This window comes from Mastomys coucha, unplaced genomic scaffold (assembly GCF_008632895.1).
Source record: "Mastomys coucha isolate ucsf_1 unplaced genomic scaffold, UCSF_Mcou_1 pScaffold18, whole genome shotgun sequence".
Taxonomy (NCBI): domain Eukaryota; kingdom Metazoa; phylum Chordata; class Mammalia; order Rodentia; family Muridae; genus Mastomys; species Mastomys coucha.
Genome location: NW_022196900.1, coordinates 82,578,373 through 82,603,828, shown reverse-complemented (window position 1 = coordinate 82,603,828; position 25,456 = coordinate 82,578,373). Strand labels below are relative to the sequence as shown.

General features: G+C 52.5%; 1 protein-coding gene across 10 annotated transcripts; it reads left to right on the top strand.

Moving 5' to 3' along the window:
* Positions 1-614: 614 nt before the first annotated feature.
* Positions 615-24,842, top strand: Map7d1 (MAP7 domain containing 1). Of its 10 annotated transcripts, none has more exons than XM_031378648.1 (18): positions 616-961; positions 14,877-15,218; positions 15,390-15,458; positions 16,151-16,314; positions 16,934-17,048; positions 18,432-18,542; positions 19,807-19,929; positions 20,026-20,189; positions 20,294-20,433; positions 21,922-22,244; positions 22,485-22,680; positions 22,767-22,905; positions 23,010-23,114; positions 23,370-23,423; positions 23,608-23,650; positions 23,750-23,840; positions 23,953-24,146; positions 24,248-24,842. In XM_031378648.1, exons 1-18 carry the CDS (start codon positions 916-918, stop codon positions 24,256-24,258), a joined length of 2,430 nt encoding a protein of 809 aa, XP_031234508.1. In that variant the 5' UTR covers positions 616-915; the 3' UTR covers positions 24,259-24,842. The 10 variants fall into 10 exon arrangements, with proteins under 10 accessions (XP_031234506.1, XP_031234504.1, XP_031234508.1 ...); XM_031378647.1 differs by having other exon boundaries at positions 23,605-23,650; XM_031378646.1 differs by having other exon boundaries at positions 615-961; positions 16,934-17,039; positions 19,807-20,189; positions 23,605-23,650.
* Positions 24,843-25,456: the final 614 nt, after the last annotated feature.

Below are 25,456 nucleotides of genomic sequence, written 5' to 3'. Positions count from 1 at the left end.
TGGTGAAGGTAGGGGAGATTCAAGGCTAAGACCACCCAGTTTGGACCAGGGAGGGCCCCAGCAGATTAGAGACCTGAGTAAGGCAGCCTTACAGGGTTGTAATTACTCCCAGAGAAACAGAGAAGATACCAACCCTAGGGTGCAAGAGGAAAGGCGCTTTCGCAGTCATCACTAGAAAAGAAAAAGGATAGCCCTTTTTAAGGGATCTCCATGAGATCGTTCTTCAGGCGTTGCAACGTCCCCCAGGAAGATTTTCTCTGAGGCAGGCTTGGGAGAAAATTTAAACTTCATGCTGGAGCCTCCAGCATCCAGAGTATGAATAGGGGATCCCAACCCAGCTCCCCACTCCCCCAGTCCCATCAGCGGGTGAGTCACCCGAGAGCTCCCTACATAGTCTTCAGGCGCGCGGCACGTACCACCGCGCGGCCTCAGGGGGAGGCAGCGTGGCCGGCAGCGTGCCTCCAGCTCAGCGTCGGCCCTGCGGCGACCACAGAAGGAGCATCGTGAGGTTCCCGGAGCTGCATCGCAGGGCGGAGTCGGAGCCCTTTGGTTGTGCCCGCGGTGGCTCCGTACTCCGTCACTGCGGGGGCGGTCGTCCCCCGCGCACTTGGTACATTCGGAGAGGCCAGGCCCAGCCCGGGCGGTACAATAGGGTTGGGCCGCGACCAGGACTGGGCCGGCGCGGGGCAAAGGAGCAGAATCGCGGTCGCGGAGGACCGATCTCTGGTAGCTGGCTCCTCAGAGCTTCTTTAGCCACCGGCCTCGACCTCTCCCACTCCGAGCGCGGCCGCCTCTGGGTATTTGCCCGCTGGGCGGGCCGGGCGGGATGCGCCGCGGGACCCTGGTCCTGGCCTCCGGCCGTCGCCGCCGCCTCGGCTGAGACCCTCCCCCAAAACCTCCAGTGACGCCGCAGCCATGGAGAGTGGCCCGCGTTTGGAGCCCGGGCCGGGTGCACCCGCAGGTAAGCCGGGAGCTACTCAAAAGCGAGCCCGGAGGGAGGCCGAGTAGCCGCAGGGCGGCCAAGGATGAGGTTGGCGACTGGGCGGGGACCCCTCCCCCGCCGCGCCCTCTGACCACTTAGAAGTTTAAAAATAAAGGCTGCGGCGGCTGCCGCGGCTCGGGGCCACGGACGCATCTTCTGACAGCTGCCTCCTCCCCCCAACCTCCGCGCCGGGACGCACGGGGCATCGGGATCCGTGGGAACCCGGCTAGGGAATCGATGGGGTCACCCTTCTGCCGCAGCCCGGTGCCATCCTTCTTCCCCACCCCCACTCTCCTTCGAGATCCACCCCAGACTCTGAAGATCCTCTTTTACTGAGCTGGAGCTGCTGTCTTCTCCATCCTCCGTGGGCACGTGTGACCGTAGCCCCAATGTGTGTGTTAGGGGACTAGATTCTTAGGTCTGGAACCATGCATACTCAAGCTAGGCCCTCGTACCCAGACGCCCAGGCCCTGGCCCAGACCTCGCCCCCACCCCATCCGTCCAGCTGCCGCGCAAAGGGCCTGTTGCTGTTGTGGGCCGACCAGGAGGGGAGGGAGACGAGGGGGAGGTCTTTAGCGGTGGCTGCCAAGTAACCCGCCGGATAAAGGCGAGGGGGAGGGGGAGGCGGTATTGTTTGGGGCGCGGGCGGGAGCTGGGGAGTGGGCCGCCTTCCCAAAAGCCAGGCCTACTTCAGAGCCCACCCAGTCTGATTTGGGACAGGAGTGACAGAGGTCTGCCGGCATCACGTCATTTCTCTGAGCTTGAGTCTGTAGAATGAGGTGAACATTCTAGGATGGCACACCCGGCATGCCACATCATTCCTTCAGACTGAGGTTTTTGGATGCTTTACACACACACACAAACACACACACACACACACACACACACATCCTCAATGCTCTAGACCACCACAACTCTCCTTTCCACCCCTCACCCCACCAGCCACCAGTGTCCTGGACTTCTGCAAATCCCATTCGATCTGGGAGCAGCTGATGAGGGGGTGGGGACAGAATTCTGGTTGGGCCTGGTGTTGGATGTTGGAGGGAGGGCTCCTTCCTGGAATGGGAGGGAAGAGCAGGAATACTGAGGACCCAGGTCCTGATCCACTGACACAGTCATCCCCACACTCCCAGAGAGTCCCCAGCCTAATCCTGGGGTGTGGAGCCCAGAATGAGAGTATCTATAGGTGTGGAGAGCACCCAGGATGAGGTGGGGCTGCTTGACTGTGGGTGGGCTCCTCCCTGTGTCAGTGTGGGTGCTTGGAGGGGACCTGTGACATGTAAGAGGACACAGAAGAGTGGTGGGCCTCTGGAGGTGTACAAACTGTGTTGGCAACACGGGTGGGTGGTTGTGTTTGTTTTGGCTCTGCGGAGCCTGAGAGGGGTCTCCTAGGGAGGCCCAGCCTGGTCTCGCCATCTGCTTACTGGTACTCGGCACCTGAGAGTCCTTGGCACTGGGGTGTGCACTAGAGCCCGAATGAGGGCAGGGACACAGCTTTCACCGTGGCTGGTTTATAATTAGGGCAGTTGGATGGGTGGCCCAGACTTCGTATGGGGGCAGGGGTAGGATGCTTGGCTCTACTGAGGGTCGAGGTGAGTGTGGAGGGCCACATGTCTGGATGAGAAGATTCTTCTGTTCACATGGATCTCGATGGAATTGCATGACAAGCTGGCTCAGGATCATGGTTTGTCTCTACACATTGAGAGTCTGAAAGTGACCTAAGCAGCAGCTTCCTGGGAGTAAATAAGAGCCCCGTAGCATATGCGGGGAGAGTATGGGGCAATGGTCCAAGTCTCTGAGTGTTGGTGACATGACCCTGCTCTCTTTGGGGGCTTAGTTGTACACCAAGCATGGGATAGGGGACAAGGGTGACACCCCCTTAGAGTCAGAAGGCCTAGATGGAAACCCCAGACAGCTGTCTCCTGGCTACTCCTGCACTGGACCCAGGGATTCTGCTCCCTGGGGAAAACAAGGAGCGGGGTTTGTGCTAGGAGCCTCTTGTGGTTGATGGGAGATGATGAACCTAAAGGAGGCTGGCATGCAGGCACCAGACACCCTCGGTAAAGTGTGATTACCATTATTGTGGTTAGGCTCATTACAACTGGTGCCAGCAGGGAGGCGTGAACTGTGGGGGAGGGCGGGAATTGGGAAGCAGTTCAGAGTGTAGAAGCTAGAATCGATGATGAGTTCCACGTTGTAACCTCTACTGTGTGATTCTTTTTTTATAAAAGATTTATTTACTTATTTATTATATGTAAGTACGCTATAGCTGTCTTCAGACACACCAGAAGAGGGCATCAGATCCCATTACAGATGGTTGTGAGCCACCATGTAGTTGCTGGGATTTGAACTCAGGACCTCAGGAAGAGCAATCAATGCTAGAAATGACCTCCAGGGGCTCCAGGCTCTCTAACTTAGCCCCTGGCACACAGTACTCAGTCAATGCCAGCCTAGGTTTGTGTTTTATTGATATCATTTCTGATTCTGTCAGAGGTCTGAGGACCAGAGATGGCCACCATTAGAATTAAAGGGGGGATCAGTGTAAATAGAGCAGAATACCAGGCGAGGGACATCTGGACAGATGTGAGGAGCTGGAGGGCATCTGGACAAGAGAAAGGCTGCTGTACCCGAAGTAGGGTCAAGGCAGGAGGAGAGGAAACAGGAGTCAGGTCTGGCACATTGTTCTGTGGCCCCACCATGTGACAGCAGGGTGCTGGTTGTGCTGAGGTGGTGAACGCAGTCAGTCGGTACCTACTCTGACTTAGTGGGGGAGAGCTGTGTTCTCTGAAGGGCAAACACCATGGTTGCCTGCCAGCATAGTGCTGCAGAGTGTGGGCTTGGTTTGTGGCAGACCCCGCAGAAGTTGGAGAGACTGCCCCAGTGGACTGCAGATATCCATGCAACAGCCATCATGGTTGATGCTGCAGGACAGTCCCCCTCACTGGACTGGTGGGCTCAGTAATGAGGCCTTTAATGAGTCTCTAATGTGCAGTCATGCATATGCAAATGAGGAATAAGGGCACTAAGCCAGCTTGGCCCTTCTCCCCCTAAGGATGGCCAGTGGCTCTGAGCAGGGCAGAGGTGAGCAAAGGAACCGGAAGCTTTCGGGAATAGAGGCACTCAAAGAGGTTAGTGCAGGTCTCAAGTCTGACTGAGCTTCAACAGAGGCCATAAGCAGCTGGGAATCATGTCCTTGGGTTCCCTCTGGGCCAGGGAGAGAGTCAGAGAGGCAACCTTAGATAATGTAGCTTTGTTGGCTGGTGGTGGCTCTGCCTGGCACCCCGGGGCACAGCCTCCAATGTTTCCTCCATCACCTCTCAGCTGCAACTCTTCCCCAAGGGAAATAGGGAGCTTGAAGTAGGGAACACGATATTGTCGCTCCTCCTCGGTTGTCAGGGGAGACGTGGACCTAGGAAAGGAGGTGATTCCTTGGATCCCCAAACTCCCATTTCTTGTCCCCACCCCCTCACCCACCATTTGTTCATGACCGTCACTGTGCCAGGCAGTGTCCTTTCTCATTTGTTCCTCAGAACAGTCGCAGGAGGAGGGATTGATTTTTCTCCCCATTTTATAGATGAGCCCCAGAGAGGTAAGGTTGCTTGCCCAAAACCACATAGCTAGGAACTGGCAGCCGCAGGATTTGAAGTTTCAGCACCAAATCTTTATACAGAATGATCATGACCATGCAAGCCTGTGACAGGGTCTGGCCCACTTCTTTTCCAAAATGTACTTCTGTGGGCCTTGTGGTCCCTGATGTCCCGGGTCATTTCCCCTTGCAGATAGACACTGGTCGCTCATGGGTTCCCTGTGAATCCTGTCAGGTTGGAGACTGGGCAAATTGGACTCAAGTGGTGAATGATAGTCCAGCCTAAGTTCTCCAGGCTGTGGGCTGGGGCTGAGGGAGGGACGTGGTGGAGCCCAGGCAGCTGGATGGGGTCATTTCCTGCCGCCTAAAATAACAGGAAGTTGGTGCTCCTGATTGGAGGCTAGGAAACAATGGCCGCCAGTGCTGCCAGGGAGCTCCTTCAGAGCCTCCGTTTCACTAAGGCTACCTCTCAGGGAGGCTGGCCCTTCCCAGTGTCCTACAACTGCCTAGTTCCTCCAGGCCAGGCTATGCTGCTCTGAAGAAACACCTGTCCCGGCCCAGCATCCAGGCATCCTCCAGGCATCCCCCAGGCGTTGTCCTTCCTACCCATCCCCTTCTCCCTGCCCAGATCTCTCCAGGAGGAGAATCCCGGGAACCTCCCCGAATCCCCAACCTCCGTAGCAATGAGAGTCAATGGGCACAGTTAACCTGACTGCAAACCCCACCTTTACTTTTCACCAGCTGTGTGGCTTTAGCAAGTGTCTAAATTCTCAGAATCTGCTTTTCTGGTTTGTAAAGTGGGGTAATAGTATACCCCTCTAAGGATGGAAACAAAGATAGAGTGAACTAATGGAGTTATATACTTAGCTGGACGTGGCACAAGCCTTGCGTATGTTTCTGTGCATGTGAGGTTCTGAACCCCAAGTCTCTTTCCTGAGAGAGACACAGAGTGTCTTGACCATCATTGTGTGTGCCCTTGTCTATGTGGTCTGCTTTCTCTCTTGGGTTCTGTCTCTCTGCTTCTGTGCCTGCCCTCCCCTCCCCTGTCTCTCTGTCTCTCTCCTATCTCTCTCTATGTCTCTCTCTGTCTCTCTCTGGTGTGTATACCTGTCTTTCTCTGTTTGTCTTTGCTCTCACCCTGCCTGTCCTCATCTGTCAGGTCTAATGTTGACACCTCAGAAGCCATTGCTGGACCTGGAGGTACTTAGCTGTCTGTCCTACCTCCTTTGTCTGCATCACGCTCCCAGCCTTCCTGCTGCTCCCCTCCTAGGCTGTCACCTGACAAACTGCTCTGCCATGGAGATGGATCTCCCTTCCACTCCTTGGTCTGGGACCTCACTCCCTGCCTCCTGTTGGCCAGCCTGGGCAGGAGCCTGTCTACCCTGCATTCCTGAGCTCTTAACTCAGGGCCTGCATGCCCCACCTGCACTCTTCACTTTTGTGGGGGAACTTCCCTGGGGGAGCCAAGGAGTCACTTCCTTCTTAGGGAACAGACAGGAGCCTGAGGAAAGGATGTCACGACACCAGGCAGGAACAGCATGACATAAGATTTTGTCATCAAGCAACATGGGGTTCAAACCCTGCCCCTAACACGGCCACACTATTCAGTATGACTAACAGTTAACTTACCTATAAAGGAGTTGGAGATATTTAGTACTTTCCCTTTAGGATAATTACGAGAATTGAGTGACATAAGAGCACAAGGCTTAGGACTTGGCAGAGGACTACAGGGCCTTCATACCTTCGCGACATTGAAGGTTTAGCGAAACATCTCTGCCTGGAAGCACCATGGAGGTCTTCCTGTTTACTCTCTTTTTGCTTTTTGATTCTTTGTCTGTTTTGGGTTGTTGTTTGGCTAGTTGGTTTTTTGCTTTTGTTTTTGTTTTTTTTCAGACAGAGTTTCTCTGTGTAGTCCTGACTGTCCTAGAAATCATTCTGTAGACCAGGCCTCGAACTCAGAAATCCCCCTGCTTCTGCCCCCTTAGTGCTGGGATCAAAGGTGTACAACATCACTGCTCTGCATTTGCTTTGTGGGTTTTTGGTTTTTTTGTTTTTGTTTTTCGAGACAGGGTTTCTCTGCGTAGCCCTGGCTGTCCTGGAACTCACTCGGTAGACCAGTCTGGCCTCGAACTCAGAAATCTGCCTGCCTCTGCCTCCCAAGTGCTGGGATTAAAGGCGTGCACCACCACTGCCTGGCTTTGCTTTGTTTTTTAAGACAGGGTTTCACTGGGCAGTGGTGGCGCACCCCTTTAATCCCAGCACCTGGGAGGCAGAGGTAGGCGGATTTCTGAGTTCGAGGCCAGCCTGATCTACCGAGTGAGTTTCAGGACAGCCAGGGCTACGCAGAGAAACCCTGTCTCGAAAAACAAACAAACAAACAAACAAAAGACAGGGTTTCTTGTAGCTGAGGCTAGCTTTGGACACTTGAGTCTCCTGCCTTCACCTATCAAGTACTGGGACTATAGGCATGTGCTACCATGCCTGGGTGACTACACATTGTATAAGTAGTTTCCCACATATGTCCATCCATCCATCCATCCATCCTTTCTGTCCATCTATCCATCCATCCATCCATCCACATGTTTAGGTGTTCACTGATTGGACCCAGGGTTCCCACTGTATGTGGGCCATGTCCTGTATGTGCTACAGAGAGGACTAAGGCTCAGCCTCCTAGTGAGTTTTTCCATTTATGTGGAGATGGCAGGCAGGCAGAAAAGTGAGGCTGAGATCAGAGCTGTGAAGGACGGTTGGCCCAGTCGCAGTTAGGGCAGCAGAAACCTGTCTGAAAGGACTGCGAGTAGGTAGCACCCCACACCTGCAGTGGGCCCACTGGGGACTTGACCCCCATCTCTCAGCAGACCCTGATGGTGTCACAAGGCCATTTAGGGGCTCCTGGAAAGAAGGGACTTTCTGATATCACCACACAACCAGATCCTGCACCTTTGCCCTGCAAATGTTTTTTTTGTGCCAAGAAATAAATACAAATTATCTACTGCTTATCCAGTTCTTAGCAAATACTTCTGGTGGATATCAACATAGCAGAGGAAAACTGGCAGTGGCTGAAACCTCCCAGCCTGGCACAGTCAAAAGGCTAGATAAAGTTAAGTAACCTAAGATCATATTTGATTGAGGTGAATAATCAGAAAAGAATCAACCATATTGTATAGATAATTAACCGAGGAATTAATTTGGCTTAATACAAGTCGTTCCAGATAATGCCATCCTGGTGACATTTTGTCAGGGTTGGCAGAATTCTGAGGGAATATTTGTATTCAGGGTCAATAGCCTGCCAGGTCACGAAAGTAGTTCCAAGCGTCCTGTTTGCCCTCTCGAGAAGTTTTTCTTGTTCAGTTGTTGGAGTAAACATTCATTATTTTCATGAAAGTCTACCTGAGTGCCTTTGTCCAGGGAGCCGCCCAAACTCTGTTATGATGGGAGTCTTTTCTTACCTTCGATATTTATCATTTCAAAATACATAGCTACGTAACTGTTTGGTCTTTGGTTTTTTGGTGTTTTTTTTGTTTTGTTTTGTTTTTTGTCTTGTTTTTGAGACAGGGTTTATCTATGTATCCCTGGCTGTCCTGGAACTCAGTCTGTAGATCAGGCTGGCCTCAAACTCAGAAATCCACCCGCCTCCGCCTCCGCCTCCCAAGTGCTGGGATTAAAGGCATGTGCCACCACTGCCTGGCCCAAATGTTTGGTTTTTGTTTGTTTGTTTAATTCCCTTTCTTTTGACAGGGTCTCTCAATTATATACCTCTGGCTGTTGTGAACTTGCTATGTAGTCCTGGCTATCCTGGAATTTGCTGTGTAGACCAGGCTGGCCTCGAACTCACAGAGGAGTGCTGAGATGAAAGGCATATGCCACCACATCCAGCAGATCCGTTCTTTGTGTTTCCTTCACACGCACCTGCTCTAGGCTAGGGTGGCCTCTTGGTGTGGCATTTCATTGTCATTCAAAGCACTTTGTGACTGTCTCCTTAAACGTGGCATTGTTGTAGCTGCTGCTGATGGAGCTGCAAGCAGAGCAGATGTGGCCCCTCCCAGTCTAGGAGGGGAGAGCCGCACAGCAAAGCTTGACAGTCTGACAGCACTCCAAAGGGAAGCTGTGAATCCACTGCTGTGTGTAGTAAAGGATTTTGTGCTGGGGGAGGAGAAGCAAGAGTTAACAGTGAAAAGAGGGGAAGGAGCACAAGCAAGCGGCCAGTGGCAAGAAGGAGCTTGGATAGTTATCAGAAGTTAAAGAAAGGTCTGTAGGTAGAGTTGAGTGGACAAGAAGGGATTTAAAGGGATGGTGGAAGAGGGAGCTAGCTGGCTTTTAGACTTCCGTCAGACTTGGGGACTCGAATCCAGCCTCTCTTGTATATCGTCAGAACAGTGGGACACCATTGAGGTTGCAGATGTTCAGTGGGGAGCAGAGTAGGGATGGGTGAGGTGGAGAAGGGCTCTGCACTCCTCCAGCTAAGAAATGGTGATGCCTTCTGCCAGGGTGGGGCTCCTTCACTTCCCAAGTGTTTATGGGGCATTTAGGTCCCCAGATTTGTTGGTGCTAGAGATGAGACAGTTGTCCCCCTTGGGGATCATAGGCAGGCAGTGGGGATGTTGTTAAGATGGGGTTTGTGAGCCAGATGCGTTGGTGTACACCCATTGTCCCAGGATTTCAGGAGACTGAGGCAGGAGGGTGGCTGATACCAGCCTAGGTAACATCAGGACCCTGCATCTAAAAAGAGGCTTTCTGGGGTGACAGTTCTAGAAGATCCTGCTTCGCCGTGGATGTCAGAGCTCACTAACCTCTGCCCCTTTCCACCCTCCTGCCTTGGAATAATATGATTTTACCAAATATAAATAAAGAAAATAGGAGACTTGAGAGATGGCTCGGTGGAAATTCTCCTTGCTGCTCTCCTAGAGGACCAGAGCTTGGTCCCAGCATCCTTGCCAGCTGGTTACAGCTGCAGGAGGAAAGGAAAAGGAGAAGTTTGATGTCACAGGGTTGGAACCCCAGTTACTCAGCTGTCTGGAGCAGAGCTATCAAAATGTCAAGGCCCATCTGGGCTCTAGAGTGGGTTCAGAAGTCAGGCTGGGCAAATTAGTGAGGCTCTGTCTCAAGATAAAAGTCACAAAATCTGAGGACACAGTGCAGTGGTAGAAGAGTACTTGTTCAGTATGTCAGTGGCTCCGGGTTCAAGCCCTAGTACTGAAAAACAAACAAAAATGCTCTTAATGCTTACATAGAATGTAGTTTACTCTTATATGTGTATGATGTGTGCATGCACTGACATAGCATTCTGTGGGATTCAGGGATGAAACGCAGATTACCTTGAGGCTTGTTCAGCAAGTGTATTACCCACTGAGCTATGTCACTGGCCCTCCGTTTGTAGTTTTAAATCAAGGCAGACCTCACTGAGACATGGGACAGGTAGGGGGTTAGGGAACGAGCCTAGTTGTATCTGGGGTCAAGACTTTCCTACAGAGGACTTGCCAAGTTGCAGCCCAAGGCAGAGGGGCTGGAGGGACTGAACTCCAGGAAAAGGGGAAGGGGACTGGTATCCAGAAGTGACAGAGGGAGGGGGCATCCTGGAGAGCCATGGACTGGGGTGGCCACTTGGGGTTCTCATCTTCATGAGATGGGGTGTGTTCTGGGGATTTCAGGGAAGTCATGATGTGATCTGATTTACTGTTAATCCATCTCCCCTGCTGTTGTGTTGAGACAAGAACTAGGGGGTGGAGCAAGGAATGGAACTGGGCTGGGCCAAGCCAATAAATAGAATTGGAGGTTGTGAAAAATGATCCAACTTGGGGTACATTTTGAAAATAAAAGCCCACAAGATTTGCTGGGATTAGACAGTCTGAAATGACTCCCAGAACTGAGAAGCTTCAATAGTTGAGCTGGGAAGAACTGAAGTGAGGGAGTGGTTAAATGTGGGGCATCTATGAAACATCCAGGGTGTCAGGTAGGGAGTTACAAGACTGAAACTGGTCCTCCGGGGAGATGTCTGGGCTGGAGAAACAAATTTGGTTGCTGTCAGCACAGGGATGATGTCGGATGACATCACCTCAGAGTGTGGGGACAGAAAAGGTAAGCTCCTGACAGGCCTGGGGCACACAGCAGCATGGAAAGGTTAGGAAGTCAGGGAGGGGCTGACAGAGACACAAGTCCCAGCCAGCAGAGCAGCGGGAAAGTCCAACCCTGAAGTCTGTCATCTCCGCAGCCCCAGACCAGGCAAGGGCTTCAAGGAGCACCACAGGGTTGGCTCTGTCTGTGTGGCAAGTAAGAATGAGGAGACAAGTAACCAGTGACTTAGTGGCCTGGAGGTGCCTGCCGACCTCTCAGAGAACAGGGTCAAGGCCCCGAGGGAAGGCCTGACCTTGAGGAGGTCTGGCAGAGGGGAAGTGGATGGCTTCTTCAGGACAGGTGTCACACTCGAGGAGGCAGAAATGGTGTCCCCAGTTAGCATTTGAACCAGCAACTCAGTGAGGACCCAAAGGCTCAGATAGGTTCAGGGTTCCCACACAGAAGGATCAGCCTGTTGACTCTACAGCCAGAAACCTTGACTGCATCTGATGCCCCACTCCTCCTGGCTTCTCTGCCTCTCAGTATTTGGGCCCCACTTAGATACTCACAGTCTTACCTGGTGGGTGTGATTTGCCTGGGTGTAGACAAACATCCACCTACCAATTTCCCCGCAACACCTGTTAGCACATACAGGTGCTTGAGGAAGGATGCGACATGAGCCTCACCCTCAGCCTTTAAGCTTAGACTTACCCACCCAAGCTTTGGCCTCAGACAGCCCTGGGTTCAAATCCTCCCCCAGCAAGTCCTGAGCAAATCCTTTCATGGGGGGACCTCTGCTTGCCCCTTGGAGTGAGCAGCCAGGCATCACTGTGTGGATGCCACTAGTGCTGTGTGGGGGAGGTAGTGAAGGAATCGGCACCTGGCTAGGAAGGGACCAGGCAGGTGTGAAGAGCTGGGTCACCTGCCAGAGTGCCGGCAGGGTTAAGGGTTATGAGGCAAAACATTGCTTCAGCTTGGGCTCTTGCCTGCAGAGCCCAGGAAGTGGAAGAGGAAAGAGTAAGGGAGGAAGGTAGAAACTGGGGTAGTAGGATAATTAAGTGCCTACCACCCATCCCTCATACTGGTCTACATTGATGCTAGAGTTCTGTGCAGAAAGGCCAGGACTAGTGGGTTCTCAACCTTCCTAACGCTAGAACCTTTTAATACAGTCCCTCATGCTGTGGTGACCCCCCCCCCCAGCATAAAATTATCTCATTGCTACTTCATCACTGTAATTGTGCTAGTTATAAATCGTAAGTATCTGATATGTGACCCCTGTGGGCATCACAAACCCATAGGTTGAGAACTGCTGGCCTAGGCTCTGCCAATGACTCTGGGTTCAAATCCACATTAGGTCCTTTACTAGCCATGTGATCTCAAAGTTGGATGTGGTAGCACATGCTTGGAATCCCAGCACCAAAAAACAGAAGGCCAGAGGACAGCAGTTCTCATTAGGCCAGGCTAGACCTCATAGTGAGACCCTGTCTCAAAGGAAACAAAAAGAGCCGGGCAGTGGTGGTATATGCCTTTAATCCCAGCACTTGGGAGGCAAAGGCAGGCAGATCTCCGAGTTTGAGGCCAGCCTGGTCTACAGAGTGAGTTCCTGGACAGCTAGGGCTACACAGAGAAACCCTGTCCCAAAAAAAAACAAAAAAAAAAAAGAAAGAAAGAAAGAAAGAAAGAAAGAAAGAAAGAAAGAAAGAAAGAACAGGTCATTAAAGTAAGTATAGCTTTACATGTAGGATGCATTCAGTAAAACATGAATATTGATGAATATTGATGGTGGTATATGCTTTTAAGCCTTAGTACTTTGGAGACAGAGGCAGGAGAATCTCTATAAGTTTGGGGCCAGCCTACATAACTAGCCAGAACAGAGGACAGCCAGTGCTACATAGAGACCCAGTCCCCCCCACACCTCTATTTATATTTATATTTATATGTGTGTGTGTGTGTGTGTGTGTGTGTACACACACACATACTCATGCTTGTGTGAATCTCAGTGGCAAATTTCACAGTGCTATGACCTGAGTAGTACCCATGCTTTATGGAAGAGCAGCTGTAGCACACAGCAGGTTTGTAACAGTTCAAAATCACTGAGTCTTCAGGAAAGCCAGGATCCATGCTTACATCATCTGGCTTTGAGCCCAAACCTTTAGATTCCTACCTCTTAGATGAGGATATGTAGATTCCCAAAGACAGTTTCCTGGGGTGTCTCCTCCCTACCAACAGTTTGTCCCAGGGATGAGGAGTTTACACGTCCTGAGAAAGCCAGAGTTCCCAGAACAGAGGACTCAGTGTGGCAGGGATCCCCAGGGAGAATGAAGAAGTTTCCTGTGATACTGCCTGTCCCCATCTGTCAGTACTGTGTCCTCACTAACTCCCTAAGTGGCCAGAGGGTCCCAGTAGATGACATAAGGGCTCAACCTGAAAAGAATCCTCTGGGCAAGCTGGAGGTGACATAAGTCCTACAGAGAGACGGGTGAAGGCTTGACTTTACACTTCACACATTGGAAAGCGTGGAGTGTGAATACTTACCCCTCTGTCTTTGTTGTTGATGCTTTGTTTTTCGGGACAGGGTTTCTCTGCATAGCCCTGGCTGTCCTGGAACTCACTCTGTAGACCAGGCTGGCCTCGAACTCAGAAATCTGCCTGCCTCTGCCTCCCGAGTGCCGGGATTAAAGGCGTGCGCCACCACTGCCTGGCAGGCTAACATGTTTGTAACCTGTCCTCTGGTGTAGTGTTTAGCACACTCTCTCTGAGGCAGACTGGTCTACAGTTTGCTGTGTAGCCAGGCTGACATGTTTGCAACACTTCTCTCTCAGCTTTCCAAGTGCCAGAGTTACAGTTCTGTGCCACCATGCATGTGTGTGACTCTAACACAGGCTTACTTCAACCTTATTATGTACTCAAGCTGGTCTTGAACTTACAGCAGTCCTCCTATCTTAGCTTTCCTAATATTAAAGGTGTGTGCCACCACAATGTTTAGCAATATTCATATTTGTGGGTTTATTTGGTTGGTTGGTTGGTTGGTTTTGTTTTGTATTAGAGACAGGTTTTCTCTGGAACTTACTTTGTAGACCAGGCTGGCCTCAGACTCACAGAGATCCATCTGCCTCTGCTTCCTGAGTGCTGGGACTAAAGGTGCGTGCTACCACTGCCCACTGCCCAGCTCCTATATTCATACCTTATTCATCTCTTTTTTCTAAGATTTTTTTTTATGTATATGAGTATTTTGTCTATGTATGTGTACTACATGGGTGTGTTTGGTGGCTGTGGAGGCCAGACAGGGTATCAGATGGTTATAAGCCACTATATGAGTTGTGGGAACTGAACCCAGGTCCTCTGCAAGAGCAACAAGTGCTCTTAACCACTGAGCCATCTCTCTAGCCTTAAATATTCATATTTTTAAAGAACAAATATAAGGATGAGTAGGAAGAAAAGGTTGCAGACAGACAGACATATCTATAGCTGGCTGTCTACCACGCTGACAACTTTGGCGGTGCAAATATCCCACAGGTACCATGCCTTTGCCGTTCCTCTTGGCTGGCCCCATGTGCCCACCCTGGTCTACTCTTTGAACCAGACTTTGGGTTGGAGAGTGTGACCCGAGGCAGATATGATGGATGGGCAACCAAGATGGTTCAATGGGCAGAGCACCAGCCTCAGAGCCTGGTGACTTGAGTTCCGTCCCCGGGATCCACACAGTGGAAGGAGAGAGCCAAACCTCACAAGTCCTCCAACCTCCACACGCTGTGGCATGTCTCCTCATACATACCCACACCCACATACACATAAGTGAATAAATGTAATTTTGTTTAAAAAGGGAAGAGAAAGAGAGGCCCATTTTGGTGGTATAAACTTGTTCTCTGTTTTTCCAACGCGCCGTGCTCCGTCAGGCCCTTTGCAAGCAACTCTTCCCTGCCAGCCGCTTCCCTTGCCCTGCCACCTCCACCTCACCCTTCCGATCACAGCTCAGCGGACACTTGTTCATGTTCATGTTAACCATGTCAGCTGAGCTACGCTGTATGTTGCTCTTCCTCTCTTCAGCCATGTGTCTGCCCTACTGGAGGCTGAGCTCCCTAGAGGCAGGAATCCTGACTCTCCTCTCATCATATGCCATTAATATCTGGAATATATTAGGCCTGGCACATGGATAGAGTATCTGAATGAGTCCACTGGACAGGGCAGATTGCTGTGTGAACTGACAGTACATGTGTAAACTCTGACCCTCCCTCCTCTCTTGTACTGATCTTTCAGCTGTGTTAGCCAGGATCCCCCAAGAGCCAAGACCTTCTCCAGAAGGTGACCCTTCCCCTCCTCCACCACCAACACCGATGGTTCCTGACACTCCCCCGGACACACCTCCTGCCATGAAGAATGCCACTAATCCCAAGCAGCTCCCACTGGAACCTGGGAATCCCACTGGGCAGATCTCACCTCAGCCAGCTCCCCCCCAGGAAGAATGCCCATCCTCAGAAGCAAAGAGCAGGGGACCCACCCCCACAGTCACAGGACCACGGGATGCCAAGCCCTCTCGAAGAAGCAGCCAACCGTCCCCAACCACAGTGCCAGCCTCTGACAGCCCTCCTGCCAAGCAAGGTGTGTGATATCCCCAGTGTCAGACCCTGTGGGTGGCCCATGTTGAGTCCTCCTTGCCGTGGAGTATGAGGACAGGGGTGGTGGGTGGTGGGGTGGGGTGAGTCCTGAAAGGAAAGCCTGTAGCCAGTTTCCCCAGGAGACCTTTTGACTTCTCTTCTTCCCTCTGCTTAGATGTAAAGAAGGCAGGAGAGAGACACAAGCTTGCCAAAGAGCGCCGAGAAGAGCGGGCCAAGTACCTGGGTGAGTGTTTGTGGAGCGTTGTCAGCTCATCAACATTCCCCACCCTCCCGTGAATAAATAATCCAGACCCTTCTGGAATACCAAGTGTGTGCTGATCTCACTTAATCCACTCAGCACATTTTGAGGAAGAATCGGGTCGGAAAAGATGACATCACTTGCCTAAGAGCTAGTGAGCAGCTGAGTTGCAGACCCCAATCCTGTGTCCTACCTCCAATCCGTGCTCTGAACCAGTGATTCTCAATATCCAGTATCTCAATGTCAATACATATCCTCTGTAGCAAATATTTATGTTATGATTGATTAGGAAGTAGCAGTGAAATAATTTTATGGTTGGGGGGGTCACCACAACACGAGGTGTCGCACCATTAGGAAAGTTGAGAGCCTCTGTTCTTTACCACCATATACCATATGTTGAAACTGTCCAGTTGGCCTCCAAATCATGTACAGGGGGTAGGGTGGGGTGTCACACTGATAAACTCATTTACCCTCCAGCCAGTGGAGGAGACATTTCCATAGGCTAATCTCCATGGAAGCCCTGAACTAAGAATGGGGCGTCTTGAGAGTGGAGGCTTCACAGAGACAGGCTGGGAAGGGACAACCCAGGGCTGAGGTAGCTGACCACTGTGGGAGCAGCGTCAGCCCCAGGCCTGCTGCAGAACCCATCAGGTCATGCCCCCTCATTCCCCCCTTAGCGGCCAAGAAGGCAGTGTGGCTGGAGAAGGAGGAGAAAGCCAAGGCGCTCCGGGAAAAGCAACTCCAGGAGCGCCGACGACGGCTGGAAGAGCAGCGGCTTAAAGCCGAACAGCGTCGGGCTGCCCTGGAGGAGCGGCAGAGGCAGAAGCTTGAGAAAAACAAGGTACGGTCTTAGTGATCTCAACCAAGTTCCCACAGGTCTTCAGGTCTACATGCATGCGTGCCCAGCATATATGGAGTCCAGTGTGTGTGAAGTAGTGAAGGGCACACCCACACCCACCACACATGTCCCCATGTGTTCTAGCAACCCCAACTGCATTCTCTGTGACTCTGTCCCTGTGTGACAATGTCCACCCAGATGCATCTGCTCCCACATGTGCCTGTGACACATCCATCACGTGGATAGAACCTAGTTTGAGCATTGTTGAGGCTTTGAAAGACATAATAGTCTAGTCCTGTCTGGTAGCCTCAGCCAAGAAGGAAATCAGGGCGTCAGGATCGGAACCCTCATCAGTACTAGGGAGACATGACCCTGCCCAGGAATCCCAGGCAAGGAGAGTCCCACCCATCCTCAGAGAAGCAACTCATACACCCAGGAAGTGACTCAGGCCATGGAAAAAAAAGCTCTCCAAGAACGTGGATAGGGATCTATCACACAAGGGCTTGAATCACAGCCAAGTCAGTAACTGTGGTTGCCTTGTAGTGAGTTTAGGATTGGTGAGGACTTTCCCCAGGTACAATGGCGGGTCCTGAACCCAGACCTTTTCCCCATCGGCCCCTAGGAGCGCTATGAAGCAGCAATCCAGCGATCAGTGAAGAAGACGTGGGCTGAAATCCGGCAGCAGCGCTGGTCCTGGGCAGGGGCCCTGCACCACAGCTCCCCTGGACGTAAGACCAGTGAGTGGGCTGGAAGTGCTGGCAGGTGGGTGGGCAGGGCTGGGGAAAGAAACACTACACAAGGCGTTCACTACTCCCTGCAGCAGGTGTGTCTTGCTTCATGTGACTTTTATCTTCTGGCATGGTCTGTAAGCCAAATCATCCTTTCCTAAGGACTTCCACTATCAAGCCAGAAATGGATTCTCTCCGCTTGGTTTGCTCCTCAAACCTGTCGTCTTAGGAGTTGCTAAATGCTTCACTCCTGTCAGTTACTGTTTGTTGATGATATATATAAACATATATGAAGTCATATCTATGTATATATGACTTTAATGCTCCCTGCAGACCTGGGTACTTAAAGAGAACTGCCATCCTCTGTTTTGGAAGGTAGTTTTGTTTTTTGGTTTTCTTTTGTTTTTTTTGTTTTTGTCTGGGTTTTCTTAATAGGTACATTCTGGATTTTGGTCTGCTTCCTTGCTGGCATGTACATACCCACTGTGCTTGGCTGTCTTTATACAAGGACAAGGTTCTGTACTTCATGTATCTCGCCTGCTGTGTGTGCTCCTTGTGTAGCCCACTCTGTGAGACTATTGTTTTGGGATTTGCATACCTCAGTGAGGACTCTTAAGTCAGACTTAGGTTCAAACTCTGACCTTGTGTGACCTTTAACTCCTCACTTTCTTCATGTGTAAAATGGGGCATCACAGCACTGCTTGCCTCCAAGGTTGTAAGTAGATGTTTGGAGGATCAAGTGAGGTGACATGTATGGGGTGCCCAGCACAGTGCCTGGCCCGTGGTAAGCAGTCATCAACTGTCATATTAGGTTACTTCATATTTCTGCTTGTGTGCATATCACATGTTTCTCTGTGCATGTCTACTTACATGTGTGCATGCATCCATCACTATGTATGCCTGTGTTTGCATGTCTTTGTCTCTGTGTGTCTGGGCAAATGTGTGGGTATGTGGATTTGTGCAAGCAGACGTGAACTGTGTAAGCCTTCTGTTTAGGAGTGTTTCTACATTGTCCCAGTATGTGGGTGTTGTATCCATAGCGCCTTGGCTGGGCAGTGTCAGCAAGTGCCAGTGCTGGGTGGTTGTGTGGAGGGGTGCAGCACCCAGCCCTAGGCAATGGCTTCCTTTGGTCTGGCCAAGAAGGCTGTAGTTGTAGTTTCTCACCATCTCCTCCCTCTGCTCCTTTTCCATTGGCTCCCTCAATCAAGGTTGTTTCTGATCATCTCCCTTGTCCCCTCCCTCTCCCAGGGCCAAATCAAGCCTCTTCCCCATCCTAGCCTGCCCGCTCCTTCCTCTCCCACCCTGCCCTCAGAGCATCCTGCATGGAAGGCCTCAGTGCCCCCCCTGGTTCCCCTCTGGCCCGGCCCTAATGCCGTGTCTTTTCCCCTCCAGGTGGGAGCAGGTGCTCCGTGTCGGCAGTAAACCTGCCCAAACACGTGGACTCTATAATCAACAAGCGGCTCTCAAAGTCCTCTGCCACGCTCTGGAACTCCCCCAGTAGAAGTAAGAGAAGGCTCAGCCTTCCCCCTCCAGAGCCCCTTGTAGCCAAGCCCCCCTCCATCCCCCAGAGCTCAGCAAGAATGCTCATCCCTGGAGCCCTCCCTATTACGCCAGGTCCAGCCCTGCTCTGTTCCACTCAGGGCTCTGTGCCCTTTAGGGGAGCCAGCATTTGCATCTGGACCCCCAGGACATAGTAGTGTCCTGTAGGAGAGAAAAAGGACAGTGGCCTAGAGGACAATAAGCCTGGCAGGGGCCTCAAGAGAAGGTTAGGCTAGGCTGGGGTGATAATGGGCAGTCGGCTTTCTCTCCAACCACAACTAGTTGGCCTGGGCCAACCTTAGACAGCTGGCTTCACCCCCATGTGTCAGGCTAGCCTGGATACTAGGGCGAGGGTATTCTGGCTCCACCCTGGAGGGCCATGCAACCCTGCCATCTCTGCCTTTAGAGCACCTGCTTTGGCCTTGGCTGGGTCCAAAGTTGGGACCAACCAAGGTGGCACAGCTCCTGCGTTCCCACCATGTCCCGGTGCTTACATATGAAAGAACCATGGTTAAAGTTATTTATAAAGTTTCTCCAGCTTTTATTTGGTTGCTCTGTTGCCTAGCAACCAAATCAGCTGCTGTACCAACCCCACCTGACTGAAGCTTAAAAATAACCCAGCAGCTGAAGGGACAGAGCCGGGTGGCCTAGGGCAGCCAGGCCGCTAGCTGCCTCTGTCTCACACTCCTAACGCCTGGTTGGAGGAGCACAAGGACCCTCACTGCCCCAAATCTAAGAAGCATGCCTCCCCCAGGCCAGCATGAAAACAGGAGAGGCAGGCCCTACTGTGGGACCTGGGAGAGGGCAGTTGGGTCTTCCCTAGATCCTATTATGGCTCCTTCCTTTGCTCACAGTTTTGAGCCCTCTCACCTGGGGAGACTGGTAGGAGGCACTCCTAAAGTGGATGCAGGGTGTTGGCCTAAGGAGGTTTTTTTTGTTTTGTTTTGTTTTTTTCCTGGTATTGGGAATTGAACCTAGGGCCTCTTGCATGACAGCCAAGCGCTCTACCTCTGAGATATATTCCCAGTCCCTCGCTCCGTGTGTTGTTGCCTGTGTCTGCAAAAGGAGCACCAGATCTTAGGAAAAAATAAGCGTGACCCCGCGTGACTTGGGGTGGGGGTAACAGTCCTCCTGAGAGTCCTTGGGCACATCGTGGGTTCACTGCCTAGTCTCCTCCACTTGTGCCTTCTCTCGCGTTGACCTGCTCTGTCTGGTGTTTTCCCCCCAGATCGCAGCCTGCAGCTGAGCGCATGGGAGAGCAGCATTGTGGATCGTCTGATGACGCCCACCCTCTCCTTCCTGGCTCGGAGTCGCAGCGCGGTCACACTGCCCCGCAACGGCAGGGACCAGGGTAGGGGCAGCGGCCCTGGGAGACGCCCCACGAGGGCCCGGGCAGGGGCCAGCCTCGCGCCCGGGCCACACCCCGACCGCACTCATCCCTCTGCAGCCGTGCCAGTGTGCCCGCGCTCAGCCTCCGCCAGCCCTCTGACACCTTGTAGCGCCCCTCGGAGCGCGCACCGCTGCACCCCGTCCGGGGAGCGCCCAGAGCGGCGCAAGCCCGGTGCTGGTGGCAGCCCTGCACTGGTGCGCCGCCGGCTGGAAGCCACACCGGTAAGTGGCAACAGTTAAGGTGGGAACAGGTTGCCTCTAGCCTAGAGTGCGGGCGCTACTAACCTCCTCCTCTCCTCCCCCTCCCTTCCATCCCTCACCTCCAGGTGCAGAAAAAGGAGAAGAAGGACAAGGAGCGGGAAAATGAGAAGGAAAAGAGTGCCCTGGCTCGAGAACGGAGCCTCAAGAAGCGCCAGTCGCTGCCAGCGTCCATCAGACCCCGGCTCTCCACCGGTGCTGAGCTCAGGTGGGCGGGGCTCCGCACCTCACCTGGACATTCGCTCTGTCAATTATTCCCAAATGATTTTAGGTTACTGAAGAGCAGGTTTTTCCGTTTTCTTGTCTCCATTTTTTTGTCTTAATTTTTTTCCCCCTTTGAGACGGTCTTCAACTCTTGAGCCCTCACCATATTCTTACCTACATGAGCTTAGTACTAGAAATAGATTCCCCGGCCTCCTGCATGCTAGGCAATCACCCCCATCACTGAGCTATATACCCAGTCCTTTTTGTATTTTGTTTTGGTTTTTCAAGACAGGGTTTCTCTGTGTACCCTTGGCTGCCCTTGAACTCTAGCTGTGGACCAGGCTAGCCTGGAACTCACAGTGATCTGACTGCACCTACCTCCCAAGTGCTGGGATTAGAGTCCTGTGCCACCCTCCCTCCGCCCCTTTTCAGCCTTGAATCTGTGGTTCTCATAGTTGCTGGGGTTACAACAGATCTGTGCCACCATACTTTCTCAGTTTGTGTGCATGCGTAGATCAGAGGAATCAGTTCTCTACCATGTAGGTCCAGAGATTAAACTCAAGTTGTCAGGCTTGGTGGCGGGCACCTTTGCTTGCTGAGCCATCTCACTGGCCCTTTTGTGTTGAGTAGAAGTATCTTAACATCCTAGAATGGCCTTTAATTAGCTCGATAGCCAGTGATGAGCTTGGATTTACAATCCTTCTGCCTCTACTTCCCCCAAATTCTGGCATTAGGGGGCTGTGTGCCTGCTCAGTAAGCCTGCTACCAACTGAGAAACATTTTTACAAGAACATTTCAACAAAGCTGCTTGTCTTCTTGTTTGTTTTGCTTTTAGGAGGCAGGGTCTCCTTCGTAGCCCAGGATGCCCTTGAACTAATTGTGCAGCCTAGGCTAGCCACAAACCCCTAGCTTTCAGTTTTTCTTTTTTCTTCTCTCCCTCATACTCCACCCGCCCCCTTCCCTAAAACTCAGGACATAAGTGAACAACTGACCGGGTAGTGCTCTAGGTGCAGAGAATAATTTGGTGGGCTAAACCAGGCCTAGTGTTTGCTCTACCACGTGTACACGATGTGGGAAGGCAGGTATTAATCTGAATCTCTCAGCAATGAATTTGTAATTGCAAACCTGGATATCGGCACCAAGAGGAAGTGGTGACACTGAGTGATCAGGTGGGATACAACCCAGCCTGCATGCAGAAGGCAGCATGTGGAGGCTGAGGCTGGTGAGAGGGCTCAATAAGCAAAGGCCCTTGCTGTGCACGCCTTGCGGCTGAGTTAAATCCCTGGAATCCATGGAAAGATGGAAAGAAAGAACCACTTCCACAAAGTTGCTTTCACATGCATGCTCACACATGCACACCCCACACAATAATAACAAATCTTTTTTTTTTTTTTTAAAGGGAACACTTCCCAAAAAAAAGTGGCATGCTGGGGGAGGGGAGTGCCTGCCCAAGTGCTCTGCCTTCGCTTCTAACCCTTTTCTCCTCTCTTAGCCCTAAGTCCAAGGCCCGGCCATCCTCTCCCTCTACAACCTGGCACAGACCTGCCTCCCCCTGCCCCAGCCCAGGACCAGGCCATGCCCTTCCTCCAAAACCACCATCCCCCCGAGGCACCACAGCATCACCCAAGGGGCGGGTCCGGAGGAAGGAGGAGGCAAAAGAGAGCCCACTGGGGCCTGAGGACAAGAACCACAGTAAGAGCAGAACCACTGAGGAGAAGGAGCCAGCTGCCCCAGCTTCACCAGCGCCCTCACCAGTGCCCTCACCCAGCCCAGCCCAGCCTCAGAAGGAGCAATCCTCTGCACAGATCCCTGCAGGTACACAGGAGGTGTGAGGGTGGGCTGGGCAGAGGTGCCATCTTTTCCTTTGTCTGGGAAGTGGACCAAGGGTGGGTGGGTGTTAAGGGCCAGGAAGAGGATCAATCTCCGACACCATAATGGCAGCAATTGAATTGAATGAGTGGATCGCTGAAGTCCTGAAAGCGTGGGGGGTGTACAGAGATGATGGAGGGGCCTGTACCGGTGTGTACTAACTCCTGGTCTTGGATCTTCCTCCAGACACCGCTGTCCCGGCTGTCCCGGCTGCTCCGACTGCGCCTCCTACCGCTGTTCCCTCGGTGACCCCTAGCAAACCCATGGCTGGCACCACAGACCGAGAAGAAGCCACGCGGCTCCTGGCTGAGAAGCGGCGCCAGGCTCGGGAACAGAGGGAACGCGAAGAACAGGAGAGGAAGCTGCAGGCTGAAAGAGACAAGTAAGTGTGACCTCAGGGATTGTGAGGGCCCTTGTAGCGCCTGACGAAGAGGCGCAGATCAAACTTGAGTTTCTTGGGTCCTCCAGGCGAATGCGGGAGGAGCAGCTGGCTCGGGAGGCTGAAGCCCGGGCTGAACGCGAGGCCGAGGCCCGGAGACGGGAGGAACAGGAGGCTCGAGAGAAGGCGCAGGCTGAGCAGGAGGAGCAGGAGCGGCTGCAGAAGCAGGTGCCTGGGTGGCTGGGCGGGCAAATCTTGGCTGGCTCTAGGTGGGTTTGGCTGGGAGGGAAGGCCGAAGCAGAGAGCCCAAAACTTATGGAGGTCTTTGGCAGAAAGAGGAAGCTGAAGCTCGATCCCGAGAAGAAGCTGAGCGCCAGCGCCTGGAGCGGGAAAAGCACTTTCAGAAGGAGGAACAGGAGAGACAAGAGCGAAGAAAGGTGTTCAGGGCAGATAGGGTCTGGGGGCGGTGCCTTGCTGGGGCAGTGCCTTGTGAGGGCGGGTCCTGGCTCTGGCTCCAGCTCCAGTTCCTGCAAATTGTAGCAGTGAACCAGGCTTGGATTTGTAGAAGATAGGATAAGGAAGGACCGGTGTGGGTTGGGAGGGAACTGAGCTCTAGAATAGGGCCAGCGGGTGGGAAGTTGAGGATTAGGTCTGGGTTTGAGCCTAACTGGTGTGGGGCCTCCTCCACACAGCGGCTGGAGGAGATAATGAAGAGGACTCGGAAATCAGAAGCCGCTGAAACCAAGGTGAGGATTCTCAGGTTGGGGAGTGGGAGTTGGGGTGAAGAAAGGAGGTCGCAGAAAGCCTCCAGAGCCAAGGGAGAATGCAGTGGGGGAGGCTTTTCTGAGTGGGCCAAGAGGGAATTCAGTGCAGAGGTAAACGGGGGACCCCATAGCCCTGGCACCTAATGGCTCTTCCTTTTCAAAGCAGAAGCAAGATGCAAAAGAGACCACAGCTAACAATTCCAGCCAAGGTAAAGCCACCACGCATTTCCCTTTGCTGTAGTCACCCCTGTGCTCCAGTCCCACCTTTCAACAGCCCCTAACTGATGGCCATTTCTTTGCTGCGATAGACCCTGTGAAAGCTGTAGAGACTCGACCCTCTGGGCTACAGAAGGATTCTATGCAGAAAGAGGAGCTGGCCCCCCAGGAGCCACAGTGGAGGTACCAGCTCCCAACCCCAGGGACTCCCAAGCAGGCAGCTGCAGGCTGGAGCTGTGGACTCCTGGGCATCTCAGGGAGGTGAGGTGCTAACCCTGAACCCCTACATCCACAGCCTGCCAAGCAAAGAGATGCCAGGGTCCCTGGTAAATGGCCTGCAGCCTCTCCCAGCACACCAGGAGAACGGCTTCTCCCCAAAGGGAACCGCTGGGGACAAGAGTCTGGGTCGAGCAGCAGAGGGACTCCTCCCATTTGCAGAGGCAGAAGCCTTCCTCAAGAAAGCAGTGGTGCAGCCTCCACAAGTCACAGGTGGGGACCGTAGCAACCCTGGCTCTTGCACCCAGCTGCACCCCACCCACCCCTGCCTGGGACTCCCCAGCCCTGACTTTTACCCCTCTCCTTTCCCTTAGAAGTTCTTTAAGCAATTGCCTTGGACCCGGGTGCAGCTGTGAAGGTTCCTCCATATCAGCTCATGGGTGTCTGGAAGAGAAAGAGACAGAACAAAGATGGAAGTACCTTGGGCCCCTGGGGGCAGAGTTCCTCTTTGTTTTTAATCTGCACCTTACAGACTGATGATGTCTTTGGCTGAAAGCAGGTCCTGCCCCTCAGTACATTCGTGTGCTCACACGCTCGGACACCCATCTTCCCCCATACACACATACACTCATAGCCTCTCTGGCCTCCCCTTGGGGAAGGACCACTTGTAGTATTTGCCTTGGTTTGGTGGGGTACAGTGGATGTGAATACTGTAAATAGCTTGTGCTCACACACCTCTACGTGGAGGAGGCGGGCGCAGGAGGCAGACCGGCCTCCCAAGTCTCCCTGGGAAGATCTTCCTCTATTTAACTGAAACCGAGGGGGAACCCAGGTCTGGGAATGGAGTGGTACCTTGGGCCACAGAATACTGGTTGCTTCAGGGGTAACGCCCCCTGTCCTCGCCTGGAATCAGTGTTATTACATCTGATCAAACTTCTCCGGAAATAAAGTGAGAATAATTCTGCCAAACATGTGTGTCCTTGGATCTGGAGGAAGGGGGCGTAGGGTAGGAACAGGTAGCTGACCTGTTCTGAGACCTTAAAGAACCTAGGACTTGGGGCTGTCTAACCCTGATTGGTGTAGCAGTCCTGGCCTCCCTGCCCTGTGGTTTTCTAGTTTAGTTATGAATCCCTTCATTTATTTCCTGAACAGATATCAATTGCTGCGCTTAATGTGCAAGTACAGCAGTAGGAAAAGACACATCCTCTGTGCTTGTCCTCTGTGCTTGTGGGGTTTCTACTCAAACAGCGAGCATCACAGACACTGGGCTTTCCGCTCAGTATCCCTCCATTGCCCCTTCCTTCTGGCCACTACAACCCCGATCTCTCCAGGTGGCCAGGGAATCATGATGGCAGCAATCCAAAAATGATGGTCCTGTGGGTAATGGATTGGCTTGCATGTGACAGTTTTCCTGGAGACTTTTGTAAAGGAAGCCTGTGTGGCAGAGAGTTTTGAGGTGACCTCCCAGGTCTCCTCCTGAGCTATAACTGGGTTAGCCTGCATAGCCAATAAAATACAGCAGGAAGAATGGTGTTTCACTAAGCCAAGGCCTCTGTCTCCGTTGTCTTCCTACTCTTGGGTTG